Genomic DNA, 20,592 nt, shown 5'->3' with positions numbered 1-20,592 from the left:
TTAAAAATTCCAGCAGCTCTGTATATTTGGAAGATGGTTCGGAATTATTTCTGACGAAGTATGAGGAATCTCTACCAAGAACTATATATTTGTATCTAGGTGTACCATCTTTTTTGGGAAAACAACGATGTATAATGTTTTTTTAAGTCGGAATTTTAACTGAGTATGGGGAATAGAAGTATACAGTGTTGAAAAATCATAGTTATTGTTGCTATTATATTCAGATGATAGTCTTAAACTGATTGTCTCAAAAAGATCTTTCGAATTTTTCAGGATCCACATTGAATTAATACCACTACGGGTGTAACAAGTGTTGTGGTAAGACTGCAGACCCTCTTTGACAGTTGTGAGTATAGAAGTTTAAAGTTTTGAAAGAGGTTATAACAGATTATTGGTAGATAATAACAGATAGTAAATATGGCAAATAAATACCGTAATAGTCTTCTAATCTACTATTAGTTTTTGTTGCGCTCTCATTTATCAAATAAATAAGAAAACCTTCTCAACACTAAAATTAAAACATTAATTTTATTTTCTAATATTCTGTACATCATATATTAACATAAACATTTATTGCATACAAAATTGGCACCTACATGCATTAAAACGAGATCATACGTTCAAATTACATGGAATACAAATGAAAAAATAAATGATAACAATCTGCTTTCTCTAAATGTCATTGCCTGTCTCAAATAGCAAAGCTACATTTTACCACTGAAATGTGAAAACTATGTCTGAGCGATTCGTTTCCGCAATGAAATTGAAGTAGGAGTAGATAAACTTGACGTGTTAAGTAGCTGTCTTTGTAAGAATTATGCAAAGTCTGAAAAATGTGATGCACCCCAAAAAAAAAGGTTACATATTTTTATTTTTGTGATTAAGTTGTTTTATGGGTCTATACTATGAAATGTGTAATTGTTCAGTCAAATCTGAGGGCTCTTAGGAGATAATCAACATTGAAAATCCAATAGATTCTATTGTATTTGAGTGTCATTTACAGAGTTATCTCCCTTAATTCTGAAATCTACAGTTTATTCTATGTATTTTTTTTTATTTCCTAAGAGTATAGGGTATGTGAAAAACTGTATGTTAATTTCTGTTTACTATGGCAATTCAAACAAAATATCAAAAATATTTTACCCATGAATCACATTTTGCATGATTCTTAGCTGGAGTGCTACAGTTGTTATGCCTAAATTAATGTGAAAACTATATCTAGCAATTTGTTTAACTCAATTACTGATACAATCCATGTATTTAAACAATAAAAGCCTTATTGCACCCATAGTGGGTCTTGTCTCCTAATGTTTAATTTACAAGCAATCTATTGTCAACTAAATCTGCAAGTCAAAGGATTGAATGGCTATGGTTTAATGTCCTATGGCAGATACCCCAAGCATTTCAGGACGACAACGATTGACCATTCGAACAAACCCTGCTTTGTAACAGACCGACGAACTGAGCCGGATCTTTATTGTGTTAGCGCACAGAGGCTCACACAAGCTCACAGAGGACATATTATTCTGACTGCGAGCCTACTTGTCGTCACTCTATCCCTTAAATACCGCGTGGTTGTCGGAGAAGCAATGGCTACCATTTGGCGTGACTCGACCGAGGGTCGAACCCAAGGATTCCTCTAATTGGCGGGAGGCGAGCACGCAACCCTTAAACCACCGAGGCAGTTAGCGCGCATGGATGAATGATAGTAGAATATTAGAATGATTAATTAATTGATCATGGCAAATTATAAAATAGTAAGGTATAAAATATTTTATAGATATAAAAGTCACTGAAATATAATTATGCCATTATTTCATTAAAAAAATATTTCAACATCTTGATAACAAATATAATTGCCAAAGTGAATGTGTTTAAATGGGGGAAATTATGTGAATTTTAGAGATTTTGTAAGTCTAGTTTGATCTCGACTGGTTTTATTTTTGCTAAAACTGCATTCATGGAAATCCGTTTAAAAACCAAACATTAAAGAGACCTGAGCAAATATAAGCTCTTCAAAATTCGGATTTATATTTGATTATAAACAGCTTATCATGTCCTTTCCTTTCAATTTAGATTTAAATACACTCCTTTATTTCGACCTTTCAACAGTAGCACTTGCGCAAATATATCATTTTAATTCACTAATGGAATCTTTCTGTTTGTCAGTTTGTTTGTGCGTGTGTGTGTGTGTGTGTGTTTTGTTTTGTTTTTTTTTAATTACGAAAATGATTAATTTCAACAACTCCGTTCACGATAAACTAATGTCTCCATATACAGAATGTAATATCTCACATGTTCATTCTTTAAGTTATATTTTTTTTTGTTAAACTTTTCCATTAATTAAAAGTTCTTTACAGAGAGCGAAGATCCTCTCTACTATTCAACATTGAAGGCAGTGGCAGTTTGATAAAAGTGAAAACAAACATCCGTGACAATTAATATTTCAATAAATGGAAGTTCAAACTGTTTAGATAATTTTGTTCGCAACTTCTTAAAATTTGTCTCTTGTTAACATTTACACAATGGTGACTATTTTTTCAGTTCCTTATATTTCCAAAATTAATAATCGTGTACACACCCAAATGAATAAAGTAAGAGAATGTCATGTCGTGGTTAGCGGTTTTACCAGTTCTTACAAGTTTGTGTTTTGTAAGTAGCCTACTCTTTCAACATCATATAGTGTTTAAAATATGACCGAAATTCTTCTATACTTGTTTTTTAAAAGAGTCTGTTCACTTTCTTATTTAAAAAAATACAAACTTTCGCAAGAATGTGTTGAATATTTCGTTCATTTTTAATTTCGATAATTGCCTTCATGGGTGCGGGACATGTTCTCGTTATAGCTTGAGCTTTTTTTTTTAAAGTATCCATTTCTTCTTAAGGATATCTAATTCAGCAACGTCATAAAACTGAGATGTTCGGCTCCTTGCAAAGGACTCGCGTATGAAGTATATATTGACAAATAAAAACATTTTTCTGTAATTTTAAAAATATTAGCGGATTATGTAACATTGGAGAAAAAATATTCAATAAAATAAAACAAATAAAAAAACCGGAAATCTCCAGGCACTGATACATGAACAAAATCTTTTCATTAGTTTTTGCGTCGGCGTGCATTTGTGGGAGTATCATCAATCATAAATTCCATAAAAGGAAATGAATTAATGAACACGGACTCGAATCAATTTAATTTACTGATTAAAATCAAATCCCGAATCAAATTCAATAAAAAGGTTGGAAAAGTCGTACAATGTATTGTGTTTAAAGGCAGACTTTTGCTATGTGTCAATGCTTTAAGGGATCACGCACATTGATTAAACCGATTTTTACACTGAACTTGGAGTTTCTGTTCCTACAAATCAGTGTGACCGTATGCATAAGGTCATAAAACTATGGAAGCGTTCCTTAGACATAAGCAAGTTTTCAAAATCATAATTTTCCACATTTCAAATAAATAACCTCGACTTCATGATTGTTGAAATTTTGAGTTATAAGTCGAATTTTTTTTACATAAAATGTATTCGTATAATTATCCTTATGCGCTTACCTACTACAGTATCTGTTTGGAATTCAACATCAAATACATGTAGTACAGATTTCTCCAACCTACTTTTTAAAAAAAAAATTTAAATTACAATAGTATGCTGTTGCTATTGTCTTTGATCTGTGTCTGTTTTCAAGAACAAACCTAAGATTATTCATATTTATTTATATACCTGTAACTGTAAATATAGCAGATTTTATTGCATACACTCATATCATGTTGAGTTTATCATTGAAAAGGTTTTTGAAATTCATTGATCTTAAAAAAAAACAAGTAGGTAAAGATTACTACTTGTTACTTTTATCTCTTACTTCTATTTTTAAAACGATTTCATATCCAGACAATTTCATGACTAGAAACATTGACAGTATGGAACAATACTTCACTTGTTGTACTTACAGCGAATAAAAAAGTTAATTTCAGGGAATTCAAAGTTGGTCTCTCTTGAATTACATGACTAATACGTACCTGATGGTAAGAGTTCAATTAGCGTGGAATTAAACTTTCTATTATTTCGTAGGCAATATAATTATGTTAACATCTTTATCTCAATTTCAAGTTAACTACAAATGGCAAATCAGAAGATAAAGCTTATTCTATGAATCACATGATAAAACCCCTGAAGTTCTCTATTTAACTCGCTGTAATTTACACATTGATAACCTTTTCACTGAACTATAGTAATTTCTTCATTTTTATTACCTTTAACAAACCTCTACCCACCACAACCCCCGCACCCTCCACAGCTTCCACATGCTCCTCCGCAACCTCCACAGCCTCCGCAACCCCCACACCCACCGCATCCGCCGCATGCACCAGCCTCGCCACCTCCCTCAGCTGCCACTTCGGCTCCAGTATCACCCATGTCTCCAGCAGATGCCTCACCGGGTATTTCCATGGTGTTCTGCATTTGTTGCAAGGGTTCAGTTCCGAGTTCTTCCGCAATTGCATCTCCAAAATCTGCCGCCATTCCAAATCCGAGAAAATCGTTATCATCCTTTGAAGAACATGGTCCGTTCCTGCTCCTAAGCTGTAGTTTCCGAATGTACATATTGGTCGGTGCCTCTATAGAATAACCTGCTGCTACCACTAGTCCAAGATCATCCGACGGTATGGACCGAATACATTTCATGCCTCTCATAGGTGTGGTATTTTCTCCAAGTTTCTTCATTTTCTTTCTGGGCTGACAGAGAACGTGAAGTAGTGCAACTCCGAAAGACATGGTAAGATTCTCGGCTACCTCGCCATTATCTGACGATATGGTTATGACGCCATTTTGAAGATCGACATCAGAATCGCCAAGTTTAAACTTGAATACGTTTTCTAAATAAGGTAAAGCTAAATGATTCCATCTGCCGCTCTTAATATGGAAGAATCTGATTGTAAGTGTGCCTGGGCTTCCTTTTACTCCCTTTTGTGCTAAAAAAAATGCTGGTACGTTTATTAAAGTTCGACGTAACCTGTCTTGTTGTGGTAGGTAAACCATAAAATCATTGTAGTGGGGTAGATATTCCTGTGAATACTTGTGATATGTGCACCGGCTAAAGCACTTTGCATAAAATTATACTTTAAAGAATGATTTATAGACTGATTACATTCTTTTGATTTCCGCTAGAATCTTGGTTCCCTTGATTACTCTTTTAATCCATTGACATGCTTGTCCGACACACAGTAAAACAAAGAAGTAACTTTAGAACATAAAAATAACTCTTTGAGGATTTCTTTTTTTTAATTTGTTTTTATTGTTTCTAGTATTTCGCGCCTTACATAGAAAAATGCTGAAAACATGATATATTGATGTAATGTGAACCATGAATAACTTAGAGATACAAATTTATGATTTTATCTTCACCGTTTAAGGGTTGAAAAAAGGTAACAGGGATATTCTACAGGAATTTACCTCTAGTGCCAGGTTTGCCTCTTCTAAACCCCGTCCATTGACCAATGAGTATACCCCAATCGCCTTCTTCGGTCTTTATGAGCAGTGCACGTTGCCCTTGTTTGGAGTTAAGTGCTGGACAGGATTTTGGGTCAGAAACCTTTAAAGAAAAAAAATACGTATTTAAGCACTTCTCGGTTTAAGAATCAGGCAAAATGTGTATAATGTTTGGCATATGAAAAATCGCAGAGATTTTATGGCATTATCCAAGTCTTTACACCTCATTACCTCCAGGAACAACCATTAAAGTGTTTATGGAGTTTGCCTTTTTTAGATATGAATAGGTCAAAATTAGTTGAAATGCACAATGGAAAATAGCGGAAAAATTTTCCAGCACTTTTTCCCTACATAAGCAGCCAAAAAATATTTCCATCACAAATGCTTCATGATTAACTTAAATAGTTTTCGGTTGTTTTCTAGATATACTGAATATATTTGAAGCGACAGAGACCAAATTTAGAAAATGATGTGTCACCCACTGCCACCTGATTCTTACACAGAATGGTACTTAAGTATGTTTTATTTTTACGAGTTGTGGGCCCTTTGTTCTCTACTTTACATATGTACAGTGTACGCTTTATGTCTTCAATAATTGTAACAAATGTGCTCTGAAGTACGATAACATTAGACATGTAAGCTCCAAAGCAGGCTTTTATGGTTCCAAAAACCTTTTTTAACAAAAAATGCTAAAAATACGCTGTTGTTTTTTTTAATAACTGTAAAAACTGTAAATGTAAAAATATGCCAATCGTTACAAGTGTGCTCAAAGGTACGCTATTATGTTATAATAACTTCAACCAAACGTGCTACAACTTACCTTTTTTTTTTGTTCTTAAAAGCTTTTAACACATGTGCTCGGGTATTGTTGCAATATGTTACTACTTATAATGAACCATTAAAAACTCAACATTGATAGCAGACGTGATTTGATCGTTGTCATACAGCGTGTGAATAGAATACAGTTTGTATTCCTTTGACTGAATGACCACCTCATGAAATATCTTAGATAGTGAGGTAGACAATTTAAAGTTTTTATCACTTCATATGCATTTTAAGATTGACAGAAAAGTCAATGGTCTGGTTAACAAACAAAAGAGTTCATCTTCATATTGCTACTGTTTTCCGAAATAATAACACATTAGCATTTATAAGAGTAAACAATTTAGGATTCCACATCTCAGTGGAAATATTTCAATTATGCTTTAACTTTTTTTTTAATTTCGTATCCCTGCAAAAGTCATAAAACGGTAGTTTTATTGAAAAATCATCAGGAGAATTAGATCAACCGTCTGTTCACGTTTTTATAACAAACTGCATTTTGTATAGTGTTGGAAATATTTCGATTATTTTTGATATATGAAACAGATCGTAAACAGACATATTCTTAAGTTTATATAGACTGGGATTAATTCCAATTTCTCCCTAAAGTAATTAAAACATAATCAATGCTTCATTGTCCGTCTTATCCACGGTGATGCCAATTTTAGTCTCGTCTACTTCGATTTTAAGATTAAGTTTCCTTATCTAGTGTAGAATAAACTTATGCAACGTTTGGATAGGGAGAAACCAACTCGATTAGAATGTGATTAATTTCAGAAGATCTTTGGTAGAAAACCTGAAATTTGTACATGTATCATTTGTTGAATATTTTTAATCAAAATTTATTTTACACTGTGATTGACATTGTTTTTCCTTGACTAATTGTATGTTCATTTTCACGTTTAGATGATGAATTTGGATTTTGATGTTCTGAATTATCCATATTTTTGACGCTTCGTTATTTTTTGCCGATATTGAAAAGAATTATGACGAAACTATGAGCGCACCCCGTTTTTATATCAAACGATTGTACTTTAAACCTTTGGAACATTCTCCACTAAGGTAGAATTACAGGACAATTCCAAGTTGAACTCGAGCGTGATAATAAATCATCTTCAATAACTAATGAATCAACAGTTTTGTATTTTGTCGCCAAAAGGAGAAATTTTCATGAATACACAAGTAAACATAAATATTTTATTAGTTTTAATTATCGTCAATGATTCAAGCATTGTAAGACGGTGTTCCATGCAAACCGTTAAGAGCATGTTTCAAAGCCATAACTCTTTTAGAACGAAATTGAATATTTCACAAAGTTAAATGTTTTCTAATTATTGGTAAATCAGATAGAAATATCGTAATTGCGTGCATTTGCATTAATTCAAAGAAATTCAACAGTAAACGTTCCCAACGTTATTAGGTTAAGTTTTATTCTTAAGTTAATTTACTGTACATAAGATTATAAGTTCTTATGTCTAGGGACCAACCATTTGTTGTTTTATTGGTAGTGTGGATCTATCTTACAACAATTATAATGGTAGAATGAGAGTCCATGGTAAAAATAGGAAAAGCAAACTATTAATAAAACTATTAAACAAAGTTAATAAACCATTTTGATCTTTCATTGGCAAGTCTTTCGGGTAAGAATATGTCAACTATGATGATTCGACATACTTTGCAACTATTTTAGCTTGTGTCCAATAGATTACCCAGTCACCTACCTTGATTTGTTATTAAAAAATTCAAATTGGTAAAAAAATAAGAAAAAAATAGAAATTACAATGTAATATCAAGAAAACACAAGAAAACAATTCTCGTAACCTCACCAAATCCTATAAATGTTTAAGTACCAGTCCAAATAAAATTCAGACACTGTTTATGGTCTACAACCCTCCCCCACCCCCCGGAGAAATAAATGGTTTTTTTTTGCCCCAGAAACAATATTTTTATGTTACACTAGTCTTTTCTGTTCTTTTCTGTATTCAAATCTATACTTTTGAGAAAAAACAATGCATTCATCTCACACTAAAATCAACTAAATCAAAGCAAATCAAGAACGAAATCTTTTGCAAAATGCTTATTTCATATACAATATATATAATAAAATTATATCTCAAAAGCGCAACATCCAAATGAAAAACTAAGACTGGTTATGTGGTCTGTAATTAATTTTGATTAAGATTTGGGTTTTTGATATGCATGAATCGCCTCCTGTCTGATTTTATAGAGACTGCTGCCTAAATGTTTGTTGCATTAGATTTTTGCGACTGTTCCAATTTGATTTGCCTGCAGAGTACAAACATCTTGATAACCATTTGTTACCTCGGTAGAACATGGTAACTGCTCTGGACCAATCAGATGCGCCACGGCCACCATCTTATCGTGGTAAAACATCTGGATAGCTGACATCAGTAGGGGAATACTATGTATCACCCGACAGGTGAAGGTCATTTCTCCCATGTGATTCACGAACCTGCAATGTTCATCAATTAATTGGTAAAACTTAACTGTTCGTACTTAATGTTTTTAATTTTTTACATATAGCAAGTCATAATTTGATTGTCTTTTGTACGAACTGCGTAAAAATATCAGTGGGTAAAAATATCATTTAAAAAATGCCCTTTGAAGCCATACTGTAAGTTACATGCTTAAAGTCACTGAACACAGTTTACATTGAAACAGGCAAAATAAGTCATTGAGTTACGGATGTACGGTAAGTGCTTTCTTTTTCAACTTTATTTAAATACATGAAAGCAGAGCGTTACCATGAAAAATGTCAAGAAATACAAAACAAGCACGAAATGTGAATCCATGCAAGTAGTTACATTTCATACCCAAGGGGCAATGTTTGTACTTGGGGTTCTTTTGTTTTTGAATCAAGAATTCCGCAGATGGAAAATTCTTAAGATAAGTGCAATCCGCACTTTTTTTCGAAAAGATAAATATTGCATAATTTTAAAGTTCATTAGCGAAAACAGAATCACGTGGGAAACTTGTATATTTCTCAAACAATAGATGAGAAATACTGAAAGCTAACTCAGTGTAAACCTTTGTTGGAAAAGGTATAATTGGAAAAAAAACTTTAAAAAATACATTCTGAAAGCATGACTTGTTTAAAGTGTTCTATCTGTCAGAATAATCTTTTTAATGTCTTTTTTAAAGAAAGAAGAATAGTCGTGCTAAGGTTTGCGTAATATACAACCAAGCAATACTCTATGAATCACCAAGGACAACTAAGTAAACATGACAAAAAGGGCGTATTCATGGGCTAATAAAATTGCAACAGCGATAACAACAAACAATCTTAGGTAAAGTACATAAAATAGAATTTGACATTTGATATTTCCCCGAATTGGTGTCTTGAACGTACTTTATAACTTGCTTCCGCATTAAAATCCCTGGCGTCTCAGACAAGCCTGGCTTGGTTACTGTCAAACTGGTCTTAGAAATGGGTTATATACTACCAAAATACTGTAACTTCAGAAATGATAAGGTCACCAACGGATAACAAAATTATTGTTGAAATAAGTCAAATTAGTCTCCTACAAGAATATTTTAGTTGTGTCAGATAATCAAACAGTTATCGGAACTTATCTCATTGAAGCATTTCATTCCTTCTCAGTTAACATTTATCGAATTTAAGGATTCTGAGCTACAGATAATTAGCCTTATTCGGAGAGTCCTCTGAGTATACTGTTTAATTGATTTCATATTGTATCTTATGTCACGTATTATTCTAGTGGGAGCCAATAGTCTAGGGTCTTCTTGTTCAATTTCTGTTATTAATTGTTAGTTAGTCCCGAACGATTATTCAATGTAAACTACATGAAAACGGAGTTGAAGAACCGACCCCTGACTTGTCGATACCCATTTTCTTTTTATTGCAGTAATCTAATGTAGGTTGTAAGAAATTCAAGGCTTCAATGAAATTAGGAGTCTAGCTGCCAAATAGTATTACTTATAGGTATAGGTTTATCATAAATCTTGATTGATTGTCGTCAAACGGAAGGAATATGTGTCGATAGATTCTGAAGTAGTCGCAACACCTCGGTTGTCTAGGGGATCCTATCTTAATCTTCCTCGTGGTGGTTCATTTCCATACTCAGTTCTAAACCTGCCTTTATATGCAACATGTAGAACTAGAAACAGCTTGTTAGATTCTTGATGAGAAGTGTTCAAACAAGCCCTGTGATAATTTTTCTATTCTGTAAAGCAGAGCTAATTAAAGATGGAGGATTGATATATGTACGTAATAAATAATTGGAGCGGTTATTGGTCTGTGGAGGAGACTGGTCGATCGTAGGTTCGAACTTCAGTCTAGTCATACGAGGACTAAATTAGTAGTCGGTACTTCCCGCCCGGCTTTAAAGAGGCGAATGACGATTGGTTAACTCTAACTCATGTTTCTGTGGGTAAATTATCTTATCATGCAGCTCCCCGACACGAGTCACAAAGGATTTCCATCGAAAACAGTTCACACTTTGACGATATCATTCAATTTAACAAATCATTATGTTGCAAAATAAAGTAAATAATGCGGGATGGTAGGGAATTTTCCGAAACAGACAATCTAAATTATTATAATCAAACATCACCATTAAACAATTGACAATACAAACCATATATGTAAAAACGCAAGAATATTTAATCTTAAACTTGATATAACAGCAATACTTCATGCGAAACACAGACACTGTGACAGGTATTCACTTGAAGATTTCAAAGGAAATGGAATGTACCTCTTTGTTATTTCAATGCTCTCGCATTAAAGTGGTGTGATTAAAAAATGTGATTATCATATGAATTACATGTAGCTCCAATACAGTGTGTCAAAGAAGCCACACCACTGCTCCTAGAAAGTATCAAGTTCGGTCAGACCAGACGTGCAATCTTACTGAAGTTATCTTGTCTTATCAGTGAGATAAAAAACTTAATATCGGTCAATCAAATTGTAATGACGACCGTAAAACTTCTGTAGTGATGATATTAACAAAGGCTGATAATCTCTAGGCAATAGTCAAAAGGACTATTGCCTAGAGTTTGCAGTGGTCGGCTTGAAGTCAAAACAGAGTTCAAATAAAAAATCGCAATATCAATGCATACAAAAAATATCGGCTAGTAACAATCGCAATGGTCCTGACATGGTGCAAGCAATTTGCGATGGAAATAGTGAATTAAGCCAGATTTTATGCCGAGCTAAACCTCCTGCTTCCGTTGCGATGAATTATTCCGGTACGATGCAAATTGAATATACGAACTGCCATTTGGATACTTTTTAGTTGAAAATGACTAACGATTTGATTATTTTTTTTATTTAATGTTCACTGCTTTGTTTAAGGAGGTAGACCTAGGGTAAGGGACATAACTCTTGACATCAGTGATACGTTTGTACATATTAATTTCACCAAAGTCTATTAAGCTTTCAACTGAAACAGAATGAAATCAGTCCAAGTTATCTTGATGCTTACATGAGATTGATGTACAGTGCTGAATACAAACGTTCCAATGATTTCTAAGAGCTGTTTCCCTTACCCTAGGTCTACCTCCTTAAGAATAACAAATATCAAAGGGTTGTGAAATCTTTCAAGATCTTTCATGCATGCTAAAACAATATCTGAAGAATAAAAATGATGGGTCAGTGTGCTTGTTTTTAAGATATAATCATTTGAAATCTTTACAGGATCATGATTTTTCTTGATTTTCCATAGGTTTTGTGTTAGCAAGTTTTATCTATCAAAAACCCCGAAGAAATAACAATGATTTTAGAAAATCTTCCCAAATAACATTATAAAAAAAAATCTGATAAAAATAGCTAAACATCATTAAGGTAAACACATATATCAAGCTAACAGCTGCAGTTGAATGGCAAGAATTCCGCAAAAGGGTGGGGTCATATAGGCTGTATATACGCCAGCAATGTACAGGTTGTCTGGCAAGCTATTTTCTTACTTGATGCCATCCTAATGTCTAGCACCTGACATGTTGGAAGCCGCCGCAAATGTGAATAAGCTAAAATACATGTGCTTTAAAATGTGTTAAGTCTTTTATTTACGTGAAAGAAATTTGAACTACCGGAAATAAAGCTATAAAAACCCTATTTTTTAAATACGTAGAAAACATTTTAAATGTATACACTTATCACAGTGATCAGACATTTTTGACAACTTTGACCTATCAAAGCCTTCTGTATGTAGTCCATATCTAAGGATCATTTCATCAATTTAAAGATGAAATGATCCTTATAAGGGTTAATGGGTCGAAGTCGTGTAACATCTGGTAGACTAAGTTACATTTATTGCCCTTGGAAGGCGAAAAATAACATTTGTGCCGTTTTTTGGTCAATATCTTGAAAACTATAGAAGTTTTTGTTGGATCAAAGTTGTAGGACGACTGCTAGTTCGAGTTATTACCCTTGAACGGCGAAAAAAATTATTTTCTTTGCAGTTTTCAGTCAATATCTTGAAAAAATACATTCAATAGATAAAATGATCCTTATGATAAAGCCTTCAAAAGTTATAATTGGGTCAAAGTTGTAGGGTGACTCCTTGAAGGGCAAAAATTGAACCAAGTGAACGATTCAAGCTCCCGGGATTCTCTTTTTTGTGGTTTGCATTGTAAAAATCTGCTTCATACGAATATAGGAACTGATCGGAACAGATCGGCCAATGGCACATACCTATGTTACCAACAGATATTTTAGTGGTCTGCTGGAACAAATGCCCCCAATACCGGTATACGACAAAAGCGGGAAAAAACAGTGATACGTTACGAACATACTATTGAAGATACAATATTACTTACTTGTGCGAGGCAACAACACAGTGATTGTCTTGTCCTGCTGGAAGCTTTGGTAAAGGTATTGGTCCCCACATTTGTCTGATATTTTCTGGCATTATACAGTACCTACGATCAAAACTTCCATTTTTCAGGAACAAATAACATGGCCCAGGTTTATCATAGACTTTAATACTTCCATTGAAATTAAGCTTGATATTCTTTTCCTCGTTCAAAAGCAATGTTTCCGTTAGTTCTGTAGTACATCCATTACTAGATTCTGCCAGAGGAAGAACATGAAATTTCGCCTCAGCAGTTTCGATCGTTGCACTGAAACACATTCGTTTTGGTTGGTGAATAAGCTTGAATTTCAAATAATTGTAGTCTTTGGTATCAAACTCAAAGTCCATTCCTTTCTTCTTGTCCCAGCTATTTGGTGGTCCCTTGAAATTGAGTATTACTGGTCCTTCTTTGTCATTTGATACGTATTGAACCTTAAGCTTGTAGCTTTTGATAATTTCTGGTAAATTGTCAATGTGTATATTGTCTAACTTTATGTTTGTTTTCTTCGTTGAAAAAGACTTAACATCGGTCTTTCTTAACCTGTGTAGCTGTCCGATTGGAGGATCGCCTCTGTACATAGCACCGTTTCTAGAAAAGCTTTCATTGTATGTTTCTTGCCATAGTTGCCTCGTTTTAGCTTCTGCTCTCAAGAGTCGTGAACCGGAAGTTCTGTCATTTACAGAATCGTCATGGTTGAACATTTTGCCCAATACTCTCTCGGTATCTTTCTTGTATATCAATGGATGTAACTGATGTGAGTGCCATATCAAATCATTATCATAACAAGGAACAAAGAAAACTCCAGGATGTTGTATTTTCAAATATAACATCTTCTTATAACGTTTGACTGCTTGACGCAGAAATTGTTTATCAAAAAAGTGTGGTAGGCTCACTTGATAATTAAAAACGGCTTGTCTGATAGCTGCCGCAATAACATCATACGACAATTTACTTTCCCATAATTCTGTATCTTCTCTTTCTTCTTCTGGTGTTTCGTCTTCTGTATGTTCGATGCTTACCTCAAATGGTAATTCTGGGTACTTAGATTCCCACAGTTTCCTAGATACTTCTAGTTGTCTTTGTCTGTCTTTGTCTTTGACAAGTATATGATTGATTGTCTTCCCAACCAAATTTTTACAATCTTTTTCGTAACAGATTGGGGACAACATATGACAATGCCATATCCATTCGATATCTAAAGGAGCAATCAGCACTTTGTCATTGTTTTCTGCCGCAAGATCCAACCAATACTTTTCATATCGACGCAAAGCTCGGCGTAAGACCGGAACTTGGAAAAGCCCTCTGCGCTTGTCTACAGTCTTCAGGAAATGTAGTTGATTAAGAGCTGCTTCAATCAAGTCTATTCCAAAATGAATAGATTTATAACTTGCTACCGTTATCGTTTCGTCCGGCTCCATCTGAAAAAAGTATGTTTACATATCATTTATTTGTTGTCAACAGCAATGCACTATCACCCACTTTCAGCATGATTTCACGATTTACAAAAAAAAAAAAAAAAAAAAAAAAAAAAAACTTTGCTTTTATACACTGCTGATTAAACGTTGTTTCACAAACAATTTAAAATCTAGTTCAATACCGTAATTAATATATGAGATTCATGCCTACATTATGCGTTAACGGTTCTTTGTATTCCAAGTAGCAATAATTTATCCAAAAAAAAAGATAAAAAAAATTTGCTGTGAAGTTCTTAAAAATAAAAATACAATAATATATGACTTACAAATTTCGATATGTTGTACATGTGTTTCAAGGAGTAACGGTTACCTCTCATCATCAGCTTTAGAATCAAATATAATAGAAAATTCTAAATCCAAAAATTAATAGTTTACAACAAGTACTCAAAACCAAAACTATCGAAATAGGAAGCCAAATGCATCACCGAGAGATTCTATGTACTTAACAAGGAATTGTAAAACTGAATTTTTTATAACATGATAAATTAAATATGCTATATATCGGAGTCGGACAAGTCTGACCACTGGGTTGGTGATTACTATCATGCACCTTCGGTCCATCAGCAATGGCATCGACTCAGTGGTTATTAAATACAAAAATACCAGTCATATATATTGCAAATTTCTATATGCTGTATGTGTGTTTCATTGAGTAAACTCTCATCAGCAGCACTAAAATCAAATATATAGAATTATGTAATAAAATCCAAAAATTAGCTATAATGAAGAAATACTGAAATTAGATGGACTTAAAAATGTACGTTAATAAAAAAAAATCCTCGATCAGCATAACATATTTGTGTGTGGCACCCAGCTCCGATTTCAACGTTATGTAGCTTACACATCTTTACTATTAAAGTATTAAAGTTTATTGATTTTAAAAGCGTGATTTTTTAGCACAAGAACAACTCTGATTTCTTTTTTATATTTGTTTCGTAGAATTGCTTTGTTTTTGCTGTATCATTTTCGAGATACACAGTTTATTTGTCTCAAAGGTAATTTACTTTTCGTCTTTAAACGCGAGATGAAAACAAAAACAGCAGGATGAATATTCAAGTTGCACTTTCGTTTGCTTTATTTCTGCATTAGTGTAACATGAACAAATGAAGATATCAAGATTTGACGAAAGAACACATAACTTTGGACAGTTGTAATGGAATTAAATTATTCATTGAACACAATAAATGACAGTGCCTCTTAATCACAAGTCTCGTATGACAAAAGAGGTATCTTTGTTTGAACAATCTAATATGATTTAACCAAAAAAAGTTGGCATTATTTATTTATCTGAAGTGTCGCTTTTGAATTGGAAAACAATTGTAAAAATGGAATTATTTTACCTTAAAAAATCGCCGCCGCATCCTGACTTCCAGTAAGCCTATGGTCTGAGTACCGATTACTGGTTTCTCAATTAGAATATTTGAGCTGGTTGTATAATTGTTATAACCGTATGAAATACTTTTCAATCAATTAGTGGAAAGTTACGTTTAGTCGGCTATGTCTAGTGATCATTGCTTGTATCCTAGCATGTTGAATACAGCTAGTTCTAAGAATCTGACATTTTATCCTACTAGATCATAGTGGACTTGATTGATTATTGTCTTTTGTTGCTCAAAACTAATATACCAAGAGTCGGAGAGCTGAAACGTGTCAATGATATTTGTTTCGACGATTCAGTGACACGTCTGGGCTTTCCAGAAGATTGTCTTTTGACGGGTCATAAATTTAAAAATTCCACCGAATTTACTTAAAAAATAAGAATTAAAGAATGATCGCTTAGCATGAGAACATCCTAAAAAAATAATGAATGTTTAGGAGCTGTTGTTAGAGTTCGTATCTCCTTTGCGTTTTAATGCTACATTTTTCTCGGAAAAAAGAAGAAATCAAGACCAATTATTGTTAGACAGACGTACACACGTCTTAAGTCTTGTATTTGTAGACAGGACCCAATGGAGCCTTTTGATGCCACTCCCCTCCTCGTCTGCAAATTTTGAATTTTCTAGTGTAATTCTTCTTTTCTTTATGATTAAAGTAGTTCCAAGTACAATTATTACTACCAAATGCGTTTTTTTTTTCATATGGTTTTTCTGGTCTGCTTGATACGCATACCTAAAAGCGCTGTTTGATTATAACGATTGTACTTGGAATCAACTGGTTACCAGGAACCAGATTAAACAACTGGCAATGGCTATATATATAGAAATCGGGGACCTAGTCATGTATATATGACCTATAGTCAATTGTAACCCCCTATGTTTAAATCGGAAACTGGGTTATATTACATACATTCAATGCTAACCGACCATTTCATCTTTTAATGTTATCTTCCTGTTCTTACGAGCAAAAAAAACCACAAATGGATCAGTGTATGATATTTTAAAAGAGGTACATTTTAGCGATCTTTGGGTCGTTTATGATAATGACCAGAGAACCCGATCAAAAACCAGATTAAACATCTGGCAATGAATATTTATAGACATCGGGTCCATGCTAATGTATATGACCTATATGGTCTTGTGACGAGCTCCTGTGCGTGAATCGGGAACTGGGTAATGTTCAGTGCTAATCGATTGTTTCATGTAAACTTCCTGCTAATACAAGCAGGAAACACACGTAGAACACACGTGTATGATATTTAAGAGGTACATTTTTATCTCGTATGAAGCTAGAACTATGACGCTGTGACGGTAAACACGGCACGGATCTGCAGCATAACGCGGAGTAGTAATATATAATTATGCAAATCATATGCGAATATAAGTACTGAAATTACGAGTGCAAGAAGTCGCTAACAATATCAGCGACTTTGAAAGGGGAGTTGCATCAAGAGGCTCCATTGGGTCCTGTCTACAAGTGTTAGTTCTTGAGGAATCTCATTTCTACAAATACATGTACTTAAAGGGAAACTACGCAAAAAATAATTTCTAAGAATTCCGAAATTTTAAGCGGAAAAATACTGCGTTACAGTCTGGTAATAATACTGTGTTACGTTTTATTTACAGCCTGACTTTATTATTATTTTTTTGTATTTCTTACGTTGTTGGGGTACCTGTACGTCATTTCGTCCTCCAGACCACGAGTACATGTGACTATATGACCTTTGGTATTGTGAAGAATAGAACTTATTGGTGCTGCCTAATACTATTGAAGGGTTGTATCATAAGGAACCCAGAACTTTATGTATTATTTATACGTGTGATTTATATCTATGATTTATTACAACGGCCTTATTCGTTATTTGGTATTTTTATAGAATAAATCTTAAAGATGAATTTACATCATTAATTCTGTTTAATCAAGCATAGAAATCTTACACAAAAATGACTTTTTTGAACTAATCGTCTGAACTATTGAATGTAATGGAACCTTCAGTTGAGATGTTTGGTGCGGATGCTCTAAAATTTTCTTGATGTTTTCCCTGATTATTAACTAAATAAAGAGTTATTTCATAACTGTGCTATGTGTTAGATTTTAGGAAAGAGGTAATGGAAGGGTATTCAAGCTATGACAAAAACTATCATAAAAATTACAAGAGGGCGTGAAATTAGATTTTCACCGTTGGATTAGCTGTCGTGACCTTAATGTGAAAAAGTATCTGTTTTTGTAATAAAAAAATCAGAATGTTTTAATCTTGAATTGAAAAAATTAATAATTTCTAATTTACCAAAAAAAAAAAAAATGAATGCATAATTAAATAAAAAAGAATTTATTGTAAAATGTTACTTTTGACAGTGTCTACGTGTATCCTTAATGCATGAGATTGACTGGTTATACAAATACCCTTCTTGCACGATAATACACGAAAAGGAGCGACTCGAGAGCATATGAAACAGTGACATGAACAACAAGTCTATAACCTGCTCTTTAAGCATTATGTGTGGAAGCAGCGCGATTCCGTAATGATATTGATTTGAAAATCAGAAAATATCATGCATTCAATTTTGGCACGCTTCCCAGAATCGCAACTCTCCAACATTTCGAACAAATCTTGTCTTAACTGCCAACGCTACGTACACTGTCAGTAAATTATAATGGGTGAAAAAAGTAAATTATTTTCTCAGCTATGTTTTTCTTCCAATCACACGTTTATCTTTCACGATGTTATTATATAATCAGAGTTTGAGTAAAACTTCATTAGTGCTTCTGGGAGACAGATATGTGTGTTGTAAAAACATAATACAGCATGCATTAACAAAATGGACAGAAGATAAGATCAAGTCATAACGTCTTAGTGCATCATTTTTTTTTTATATTTTGCTTATATTGTTATATGTACGTGTCTATTTAATCTTTTTTTAACATGGTTACATGAACATATATATTTTAATTAAGTCTGCTTCAGTAATTTACAACTTGTCATCAAAATAAAAAAAATGGACATTTTGGTATTATATTGTAAACATAATTTAAAAGTATTTTTCGGACACTTTATCATATCAATAGAAGAACGAAAAAAATAATTAAAAAGTGTGAGAGCCATTTTTATGCCTGAAATTATGTAAAATTGGAGTAGTGTGCAGTTCCCATTATAATTTTTCAATCAATTATAACATTGTCCACGGATTTCGCCTTGTTTGAAACATAATTGGTATTTTTACTTCTTCGTTCTGTCTTTGTCACCTTTGCAGTTTCTTTATCTCCTGACTTAGAGTGGTTTTCGACACGGGTGTCGCAAGTTTTTATTTTGTTTGTTCTGCAGTTGTAGGTTTTGTAATGTCACATATTTTGTAAAAAACTCGCTTATGTTTCAGACCTGCACGCCTTTATTTTAATTTATTTCGTAATTTTGGTTTTATTCTCATCTGGTTGCAAATTCCATGAGTTATTTCCTCTGTAAAGCATAGTGAAAACCAGCTTACGCGATCCTACAGCTATATAAAAATACTTTACTGGTCCCTGCGGTTTTCGAGGGAAGTGTAGACTTCAAATGTGAATTGCTTCAGAGTACAAAATTTGACGCCTAACTTCAAAACATTTATCATTACACACGCCCAAAACAATAGAACGGGTTCTTTCATAGAAGACCAGGCCCATCTTTATCTTAATGTCGAAAGGTGTCGCGTTCGACTTGATATTACCTTTATGTTTATGACATTTATCTTCATGTAAACATTTGTTCAAGTCTATCAAGGAACTATAATTTATTGATTATAGAAATGGCTTTTAAGCATAATGTCCACATTTAGCTCATAAAAACAATTTTACCTCTATTACTAGTCTGTATATTATTAATAAATGTTTGAATTAACTTGCATAACAAAACAATGATATTAAATTTGATATCTGTAATGTGTCTTTTGGGAATTTTTCAGCTTATGCAGAGATGCAAATTACAATATTGGTATGACATTGGACTGATTTCGATTAGGCGACTTTTATTGTGAAAAAGGCTTCAAAATCTGATGCTTTCTTCGTTATTTGACTGATAATTAGCGATAAAATCAAAGAACAGAAAAAAATCTGGTATTAAGGATTTTCATTTAAAATTATACTCTCTGCACCAACGAATTTGTTTAATTTTAAACCCAAATTTGAAACAAGGCTACAGGAAAACCGAATAAGTTCAAGGGAACATCATTAGTATATACGTTAAGTATCTGATTCTGGTCATGTATACGCTTGAACTACTCTGTCGGTTCCAATACAATGAAAAGACCTATTGGAAAATGTGTCAGAATGAATTGCCAAGATAGTGAAGCGATAAATACAAAAACTACTTACAGTTCATCGGAGCAACAGACATCCAAACTGATCAAACGTCGCCGCAATTTCTACAAAGACTTTTTTCTGATAAATAAGTAAACACTTTGTGCTGATTTTCTGCTAAAAATAACTTAACGATTGAGGTTGATGTAGAAAATCAGCTGTAGATTGATAAATGGGAGAAATATTGCCAAAGTTTCCGATATAGTTAATGTATTGATCCGTACTTAGCGAGTTTCTCAATGAAAATTCACAGCTTTCACTATGATTAC

General features: G+C 33.4%; 2 protein-coding genes across 4 annotated transcripts in view; both read right to left on the bottom strand.

The window, feature by feature from the left end:
- Positions 1–3,616, bottom strand: part of LOC148628003 (uncharacterized) — a 24,159-nt gene extending 20,543 nt beyond the window's left edge. Inside the window, exon 1 of the mRNA XM_088549576.1 lies at positions 3,551–3,616. The gene's annotated coding sequence lies outside the window, so the exon portion shown is untranslated. The remainder of the gene's footprint in view (positions 1–3,550) is intronic.
- On the bottom strand, positions 515–20,592 carry LOC148628002 (uncharacterized). Of its 3 annotated transcripts, XM_088583063.1 has the most exons (6): positions 15,958–16,097; positions 13,107–14,560; positions 8,628–8,778; positions 5,448–5,586; positions 4,250–4,966; positions 515–3,612 (listed from the first exon to the last, which is right to left on the bottom strand). In XM_088583063.1, the coding sequence occupies exons 1-5, from the start codon at positions 15,976–15,978 to the stop codon at positions 4,263–4,265; spliced, it is 2,469 nt and encodes an 822-aa protein (XP_088439189.1). In that variant the 5' UTR covers positions 15,979–16,097; the 3' UTR covers positions 515–3,612; positions 4,250–4,262. The 3 variants fall into 3 exon arrangements, with proteins under 3 accessions (XP_088439189.1, XP_088439198.1, XP_088439181.1); XM_088583072.1 differs by lacking the exon at positions 15,958–16,097 and adding an exon at positions 20,339–20,592 and having other exon boundaries at positions 515–4,966; XM_088583055.1 differs by having other exon boundaries at positions 515–4,966.

This window comes from Perna viridis, chromosome 1 (assembly GCF_037379345.1).
Source record: "Perna viridis isolate PV_CMFRI_1.1 ecotype Kerala chromosome 1, ASM3737934v1, whole genome shotgun sequence".
NCBI lineage: Eukaryota > Metazoa > Mollusca > Bivalvia > Mytilida > Mytilidae > Perna > Perna viridis.
Note: the sequence above shows the minus strand (reverse complement) of the source record. Positions and strands in the feature narration are given on the sequence as shown.

Bases quoted from the DNA above. Each gene is read 5' to 3' on its own strand.
- LOC148628002 (XM_088583055.1), bottom strand. From the start codon at position 15,978: ATGCGGCGGCGATTTTTTAAG. The intron at 8,779-13,106 runs GTAAGTAATATT...TGAACATTGCAG, and splicing joins TGTGTTGTTGCCTCGCACAA to GTTCGTGAATCACATGGGAG. The intron at 4,967-5,447 runs GTAAATTCCTGT...CATTTTTTTTAG, and splicing joins AGGCAAACCTGGCACTAGAG to CACAAAAGGGAGTAAAAGGA.